This window comes from Clinocottus analis, unplaced genomic scaffold (genome assembly GCF_023055335.1).
Source record: "Clinocottus analis isolate CAN_PGR_092001 unplaced genomic scaffold, fCliAna1.0.p SCAF_12, whole genome shotgun sequence".
NCBI lineage: Eukaryota > Metazoa > Chordata > Actinopteri > Perciformes > Cottidae > Clinocottus > Clinocottus analis.
The window spans coordinates 9,743,685-9,752,720 of record NW_027175843.1 but is presented as its reverse complement, the minus strand read 5'-3'; the positions used below and the strand labels follow the sequence as shown (position 1 = coordinate 9,752,720).

The 9,036-nt window shown below is 41.4% G+C and overlaps 2 protein-coding genes across 2 annotated transcripts; both read left to right on the top strand.

Moving 5' to 3' along the window:
• The first annotated feature begins 878 nt into the window (after positions 1-878).
• Positions 879-4,681, top strand: si:ch211-199f5.1 (protocadherin-8). The gene is made up of 3 exons (XM_068572616.1): positions 879-3,473; positions 3,572-3,770; positions 4,073-4,681. The coding sequence occupies exons 1-3, from the start codon at positions 1,008-1,010 to the stop codon at positions 4,384-4,386; spliced, it is 2,979 nt and encodes a 992-aa protein (XP_068428717.1). The 5' UTR covers positions 879-1,007; the 3' UTR covers positions 4,387-4,681.
• A 954-nt stretch (positions 4,682-5,635) lies between these two features.
• cnmd (chondromodulin) lies at positions 5,636-8,761 on the top strand. Its single transcript, XM_068573031.1, has 8 exons — positions 5,636-5,649; positions 5,778-5,871; positions 6,034-6,171; positions 6,618-6,758; positions 6,876-6,989; positions 7,193-7,346; positions 7,798-7,985; positions 8,534-8,761. The coding sequence occupies exons 1-8, from the start codon at positions 5,636-5,638 to the stop codon at positions 8,759-8,761; spliced, it is 1,071 nt and encodes a 356-aa protein (XP_068429132.1).
• Positions 8,762-9,036: the final 275 nt, after the last annotated feature.

Here is a 9,036-nt window from a genome sequence, read left to right as displayed (position 1 = left end):
TCCAATTTGTCAATATTGATATTTGAATGAAGGTGGTGCAACGGTAAATGGTTCATCAGTATCATGGTATTCTAAATATGAACCTAATATCATGTATGTTTTCAGAGTGTGGGGTTGTAGTCAAACCCCAGGAGATAAATATGTATTAGCTTACACATATTCACATTATCAGGTGAGATGCAGGATGTAAGGTCTACTAATGTATGATTGGAAAGATGAAAAAGCTCTTAATCACATAAATGAGAACATTTTCTCAGTCAGACTCTGGAAAGTGTTGCTTTATTCACTTGATGTTGTATGTGAGATGAAGGTCTTCCTTTTGTAAATGCAAAAGAAATATATAAAACAGATAAAAGTAAAAGTAAGTATGGCAATATACTAAGTAATCGATCAAACATCACTCCTCCCTCAGAAATGCTTTGGGTGCTTTTAATAATGAAGCCGGTTGTTGTTTTGTCGTTGTGTGTTTTGTTCTAATCAGTTACCTTGCGCCGGTCTTGTGAGTGCATAATCGCAAATGAGCGCACACATGCACACATCTGATTGTGCTCAGGCACGCTCAATAGACAATAAAACAAACATTAAAAGAAGAAGAAATAGGCTTTTTCTAAATAAAACCATCATTCGGTGTTGGCTGTAAAAAGACGATAACAAGTGCTGGGACTATCTTCAAGCAATGGCATATCTGTGTGCCCCTTTCTTCTATTTTGCAACTTCCTTCAGCGTACATTCTCAAAAACAGGCTTAGAGGTTTTTTTCACGAGGGGGTATTTTTTAATTCTAGAGCGAGGGATTGGTCACACTTTGTCTCATTAGCATGAGGAGCTGTATAAACCCCGCCACTGCAGAATTGTGAGCTGTGTTGAAGGCGAGGCAACAAGCGTATCTGACTCGCTGCGCGCAAGGACCGAGTAACTTTCACTTCCAGCACAGTTCAGTTCATAAAAGTGGGAGCTGTATGGAGAGCTCACTCCGGAGGTGAACTGGTCTCATCTGTTCAGTACACAATGAGGCTGCTTACCGAGCGACGGATTACTACGAAGATGATGAAGGGCAAATGTATAACTTTTTGGCACCGGTGGATTTTTATATTCTCAATCCATCAATTCTTATTTGCCTCACTGGCTCAGTCCGAAGGAAACACTATTCGGTACCAGACCAATGAGGAGGACGCATCAGGTACAGTCATCGGAAACCTTGCCAAGGACATGTCCTTGAGTCTGTCTCATTCCTCCAAGACCAATTTCAGGATGATGAAACAATTCAACGATTCATTCATCAGGGTGAGAGAAAGCAACGGGGAACTCACTGTCGGGGAACGAATTGACAGAGAAAGAATCTGCAGACACACTCTACAGTGTCTCATCACTTTTGACGTAGTAAATTTCTCCAAAGACCGCTACAGATTGATTCACGTCGAGGTGGAGATAAAGGACATCAATGACAACTCTCCAGAGTTTCCAAACAAAGAGTCTATAGTGGAGATCTCGGAGAACGCGGCAGTGGGCTCTCGCATCCCGCTAGACCCGGCTGCGGACGCCGATGTCGGATCAAACTACATCCAAAGCTATCAAATTTCTGTCAACAGTCATTTTACCATTGATGTGCTCCTGAGAGCGGATGGGGTTAAATATGCGGAATTGGTGCTAATGAAAGAGCTAGACAGGGAGACTCAGTCATCATTCACTGTGGAGCTGGTCGCCACAGACGGAGGAAACCCGTACAGATCTGGGTCAACAAAGATAATTATCAAAGTGACTGACTTTAATGACAATAGTCCCGTTTTTGACCAGAATAGTTTCTCAGTCAATCTGCCAGAGGACGCACCGGTCGGCGCTGTTATACTGGACTTAAATGCAGTTGATGCTGATGAAGGCTTAAACGGAGAGGTCGTCTACGGGTTCGGAAAACAGGTTTCTCATGAGATCCGAGAACTTTTCCAAGTGGATAATAAATCAGGTCGACTGACGCTCAGGAGCACTGTGGATTTTGAGGACAAAAACACGTATGAGCTTGACGTGCAGGCGACTGATCTGGGACCCAACCCGACCCCCTCGGTGTGCAAAATCATAATTCACGTCACAGACGTTAATGACAATGTCCCAGAAATCAGCATCACCCCGATGACCTCCATCACGACAGGCATTGCATACATCAGCGAGGCGGCAGACAAGGACAGTCTGGTGGCGCTGATCAGCACCTTGGACAGAGACTCGGGTGTGAACAGTCAGGTCCACTGCACAGTGTACGGCCACGACCATTTCAAACTCCGACAGGCTTACGAGGACAGCTACATGATAGTTACAGCGGCAGTCCTAGACAGGGAGAGGATTAGTGAGTATAACTTGACAGTCATGGCTGAGGATTTTGGGTCACCTCCGCTGAGAAAGATCACTCAGTACACCATCAGACTTAGCGACGAGAATGACAACGCCCCTCACTTTACCAAAGCTGTCTATGAAGTTTCAGTGGCGGAGAACAACGCCCCCGGGGCTTATATCACTACAGTTGAGGCCAGTGACGTGGATTTGGGCAATAACGGCAAAATTGCATACCGACTCGTGGACAGTGTTATCATGGGGTCCCCAGTAAACACCTTTGTGTCTCTCAATTCAGTGTCTGGCTCTATATATGCACTAAGAAGTTTTAATTATGAAGTGATGAAACTGCTAGACATACACATCCAAGCAAGTGATGGGGGGTCACCACAGCTGCAGGGCACAGCTGTCATCAGACTAAAAATAGTTGATCAGAATGACAACCAGCCTTCTATCATAGAGCCACCCCTTTACAAAGGATCTGCTGAGGTTTTCCTGCCCAAAGATACACCTGCAGGTTATGTGGTAACCCAGATAAAGGCCACAGATGCTGATGAAGGCATAAATGCACAGCTGTCCTATAAAATCACCGAAGGGGGACACCTGGGTTTCTCTATCAACAAAGACACTGGGAAGGTGCATGTGAGCCGACAGCTGACGTATGATCTCACGGACAATGTCAAAGTCACAGTCTCGGTCAGTGACAATGGATCCCCGACACTTACCTCCACAGCTATTATACACTTCAGCTTCATAGAAGGAACTCTACCCAGTATGCCTTCCTTGGCTCAAAATGACAGCGAGGAGCTCTTTGAATGGGACATATCCATAGCCATAATCATTGTCCTGGCAGGGAGCTGCTCTCTCCTCCTGTTGGCTATTATTCTAATCACAACCATTTGCAGCCGCCGGAAAAAAGAAACAAGTGAAGGGGGGTATGATGATAAAGAAGACGCACCGAATGTGGAAAAAGTGGAAAGTGGTCATGTTGATTCATTGATTGCAAACCACAACGGCAAAGTGTTTGATGCCCATCCATTTCCAGAGAACCCTCCAATGGCCAGCAGCAACACAACAGAGACAGGCTGTGAGGATGGCAGGCAGACGGCAGTCATCTTTGACTCAAACAGTAGGATGATGGACGGCAAATTAAAGGTAAGACATTTTTCAGAGATATTTTATTTATTTCACACTAATTGTCATTTTCTGAACCCTGACTCAAAATCTCTTTTGAATGTGTTGTCTCTTCGCAGGGTTACTCAACACTACCGGGATATGGGAAAGAAACAGTCAGACCAATAACAATATGGAAGGGTAATTCATTCACAACAATTTCAGCAAGGGATCCACACATCAGCGGCAAGGACAGTGGAAAAGGGGACAGTGACTTCAATGATAGCGATTCGGACATAAGTGGAGATGTGCATAAAAAAGAGTCGCCGCCAACAAACAGTGAGTGTCAAAAAAACATTATGAGAAATAATAATTAAATGGAAATTCAGAGAAATAAGCAAAATTTGAGGAATTGAAATCATGCAGTGATGTGATATGCTTTCGTTTTGCTTCTTAGAGTGCAGTTTATATTCATTATACAGACTGTACCCTGTTTGAATAATGTGTTTTCTAAAAACTGGATACTCAATGATTGATCCTATACTTGAGCTCACTGGGGGTTTTCAGCACCAAACACCTTCAACCAGGTGTTTCAGCAAATGTATTGGTATACGTCCTGACAGCACTGCTGTTTTCCACAGGTCTCTGGGCATGTACTAGCGAGTGCAAAGTGTTGGGACACTCGGACCGATGCTGGAGCCCTTCGGCTACAAGGCCCAACACCAGCATGGCCTGCGGACCACATCTGTCAACCTTCAACAAGACAGCCTCACTTCCCCGGAACACTGGAAGGGAAAATTATTATCCAGCTCAAATACCCAAAACTAACGGTCTGCAAAGTGTCTACGAAAAAGTTCAACACCGGGAATTTGATTATATTCTCGTCGGTCCATCGACGCCGGCTAGAATACAGGAAGCGGATGAGATGTCCATTCCAGAGTACACAAACTCTTAAACGTCAAACTTTGATCAAAAGGGATCCTATCTTTATACTGTACAGTACTTTTGTCTTAATTGAATCTATGTTGGATTGTTGAAGTGTTTTGTAGTATCATGTGTCTTTTGGCTCATATATGACTGTTTATTGTATCATGTGTAATATGCAAGATTTTGTACATTAATAATATATTTTTCATAATGATTCAATGTATAGAAGAATTTTATGATGAATTTTTGAGAGCATGTGTTACTATTTAAGGGGCATGAGCTATGGACATTAAGGCTTAAAGGGGCCTCTCTCCTGTGAAGAACAATCAATATGAAAGATTACCATGTTTGTGGTAGATTTTGTCACATTGTTGCACAAATAAACAATTACAAAACAGTTTAAAGTGTGAGCTATCTGGGCTTACAGCTCTCAAATGTAATCTCATAGCTAAGTACAACCTTTTTTTCGAAGGAAATATTCACAACAGCACACAGACTAACCTCAATTAGCCAACTGAATGCATTTTTAGTTGCCTTCAGAGCTTATAAACCAGAATAAATGAAATGTGGGTCCTTCAACGATCACAGTTTAATTGACAGAAAGCATAAGCCAATATCATATTCTTTTCACAACAATATAGTTACTAGACTGCCTTACTTTGCATACAAATACTACATTTCAAATCAAATGCTCTTACAATTATACATTTTTGGAAGGTCAAAGAATCCCCTCACCTTTTCTGATTGCCTCACAGCTAACCAATTATCCAAATACGTGGTTCAATCTGTTTCCAAGCAACAACAGCACTGCACATTTGAATTTATTTTCTTACTATCTTTCTTCTTTTTAAGTTAGGATAATGACAGAATAACCTTTGCCACCTTAATCCCATCGTCAAATCAGAAAGTTAACAATTAACAAAGGTTATTTCTGTGTGTGTTGCTCATTGTGTAACACAGCACTGTGTTTCAGCATTTTGTTGGAATATAAAGACGAAAGAGGACTCACTTCTGCATACTGGTTTGACTACATGGATTAGAATCTGCTCATTCCGCACCTGTAACCAGAAAAACATGAAAGAAAATCTGCACTGCAGTATTGACATAAATGATTATCATAATTGACCAACTGTACCAGGTAGGTGAATCAATGAAAGGTGTGATGCATAACTTACTAATAAGTCAGCACTTATAAGTTTTTCACCTAATACTGACTGAAAGATCAGCTGACAACCTTTTTACCAAACATTACATCACTGCCTGTGTGGAACCACAGGATGGCCACCTTGTTGTAGGTGAACTGAACCTACAGGTAACATTCAGACGAAGAATTTAGCTCAAAGAATTTATATCAACTGTGCGTCATTCACACTCAAATGTCAAAAAGCTTCCTGGGTAACCTGTTTCTCCAAAGTGAAGCAACAGCATTAGTGTAAGAATTATAGAGGACATCATAAGAGAGATGGACAAAATCCCAAATGGATCTGGGTGTTTTGAACACTGCATGCCTCCGGTAAGGTACAGGCAAATTCATATTTGATTAGTGATATAATTGACTTCCCAGACTAGTAAATTAATCTGCATATTTTGCAAAGTCTAAAGGTTTTCAGGAACATTGCGGTTGTTACCAATGTGTGTTTGTAATGTCTTACTCTATCTTCTGGACATTGTGAAGGAACAAACCAGCACACCGACTTCTGCTGCGGTCAGTCGCCTCCTGAGATTTGGAGCCGTAGCCCTTGTTGTTGGTGCAGTGTTGATGTTGTGTACATCAATGGCTGCTCTCTACCTGTGGAAAGTCAGCAATCAAAATGTAAGTGTCCACTGAGGATTATGCCTAAGGTATCACAATAATTACCCCTAATAGATCTGTAAGGTGAATGAAAGGGTGCTCTGCGATGCTCTTTTAATAATCATATTCATCTCAATTCAGACTGTGAAATTGCATCTTTAATTATGTTATGACATAAATTGTTCCAATTACTCTGCTCCATCTTATACCAAATAGCGTAATGTTTGTGTGTCCTGTTGAGTTTAGCTGTAGGGCAACCATTCCCATCAAGGTCTGCAACAGCAAGTGTGCTGCTCAATTCTTAGTGTGCTTGAAAATACACAGGATCTCTGTAAGCAACAACAATAATCATTGCACAGTCGGATTGCAGGAGCAGTTGGAAACTTGTTTTTCTGCATCTAATTTTTATTGTGTTGCATAACTTGTCTAATCTGTCATTTTTAATGTCCCACCTTCAATGCTGCCAGGTTTATAATGTTCGTTACAGTATGAACATCAATGGGGAGGTGAGGCAGGGCTCCGTGGAAATTGATTCAGACAACAACCTGGAGAGATTTAAAACTGGAAGTGGAGCTGAGGAAACTGTGGAGATTCATGACTTTCAAAATGTAAGTGAGTTTGTCCTTGTTCTATCTTCCTGAGGTAGTTCAGCTGGGACTTTGTGTGTGCTTAGCGAAGTGGCAAAGCTGTAAGTGTAAACATGGCATCTCTGTGATTTGGTGCAGGGAATAACCGGAATCCGCTTCTTTGGAGAAGAAAAGTGCTATATAAAATCCCAAATCAAAGCCAATCTTCCACACATGGGAGCTCACAACAAAGAGTCGCTGATGTTTGACCTGGTATATGCACTCTACAGAACTTTATAAAGTGGGAAAAAAATAAATGCCAGCGTTGATAGCGAGCATATTCTCATTTCTAATTCAAGGACATTAATAACATTGTGTACTTTTTTTATTTTGATGCTATAGCACTATTTATTTTGTGAGACTTTAAAGCAAGTAGAGCCAGATTGAATTGAATTGAATATTTTTCTTCTTGGCAGACTGAGGAAGTCATTCCAGTGAGTTTTGATGAGGAGTTCCTCATATGGGTTTCTGCAGAACAGCCGCTGAAGGACACCAGCTTTCTGAGCAACAAAATTATAAGTCTTTGCGAGGATCTTCCCATTTACCTGCTCCAACCTATTTATTCCAAAGGTTTCCATCTCTTCATTCTTAATATTATGTATTGCTTCACATCCAGCCCTATCCCACAGGGTCTATACAACTGGCCTGCTTCACAGAGCATGGTCCATTCATTTTCAATTATTATTGTATATTATTTCATAGTTTATTCAAAGCTTGGTTGTGATTGCCCTGCTTATCTGCTGACACACTTGTAAAATGTACAGCCTTGTCTGAGAAGTTGGTGAAACACTTGAACATCTTGAACATACTCCACATTTAGAGTACACCAAAAAAAGCTCTAGTCCTGTATTAAAAAAGAATGATCTTGAAATATGCAAGACTGCTTGAAATCACTGCTGCTAATTCAATTATTCAGGACATCTGAGACAGCCGTAGCTATGTAGGATTGAGCTCCGAGGACATGTATGGTGTCTTGTGGATGTTGACCCAAAACTCTTGCCTCTTGTGGCTGCTGTAACAGATGGGGAGAGAAGAAAGAGAGACACACAGCGAGCCAAACGGCAGTTTAACATAGAGGAGATAGAGACAGCTGCTGAGGAGAAGAACCCAGTGAGTCATGCGGAAGATGACACCTCCAAAGTCGTGGAAGAAGAGGAGGGGGCACACTCTGCTGCGGGGTCAGCATATAATCCTGAAAACCCCTACCATGTGAGTATCCCAACTTCTTCAACAACACTGTTTATAATAAACAACACTCCAGAGCTAGTACATTTTTGATTAACTATCAAGAGGCATATACTCAGCCCTGAAGCAACCCTAAAAGTAACATTAAAAACTAAAGTTTCTCTGTTTTGTCAACACTTTCTCAGATGACTTCATAACAACATGCAAAAAATGCCAGCCTTGTTAAAAAAAATGTATTTTTACAAAAATAGAAGTAGGAAATGGACTAACCTCTGCCAGCTGATGTACTGCTGCGGCGGTTGAGTAGGATAGAGTCATATCATTGCCTATGATTGGAGGTCATTGGGCTAACGGTTGCAAATGTTGATAAAGGTGAAGTTTCGAACTGAAGTGAAAATAACCAATGATTATAAAAATAAATGTGGTAAAAAAAAAAAAACAGTAGTCACATGTTTGGGAGGATGAGAAGTTTTTGAAAATATTTGAATTGCAAATGAGTGCAGATTTAAAGAAAAAAAAAATAACGAAAAAAAAGATTGCTCTTCAAAGTAAACATTGCTTCAAAACTGCAGCGCAGCGGAGAGACCGGAGAGGAGGGTGCCATGACCTTTGACACCATGTTAGACCACCAGGGGATCTGCTGCGCAGAGTGCCAACGCAGCTACACTCACTGTCAGAGAATATGCGAGCCTCTGCGTGGACACTGGCCATGGCCTTACAACCACAGAGGATGCCAGGTAGCGTGCCGGGTCATTATGCCATGTCGCTGGTGGGTGGCACGCATTTTGGGTTTGGTCTAAGAAAACATGCCCCACTCGTGAGAGAACATATTTTTCTTTTTTCTGAAGACCCCGAATGTCTATAAACTTTCAGCTTCCATCCTAAATAACTATTTAGGGTTTTACTCTAAATGCAGCTTGTTAGCATGAATTACAGATTATAATGGTTAGTATGATTATCTATACTATAATGCCTAAACAATGTCACGTTTTCATCTAGACAAAATGTGTTTCATATAAACAGATGCTTTTTATTTGTAGGCTGCTTCTTGTCATACAGTAAAACTGGAGCACAC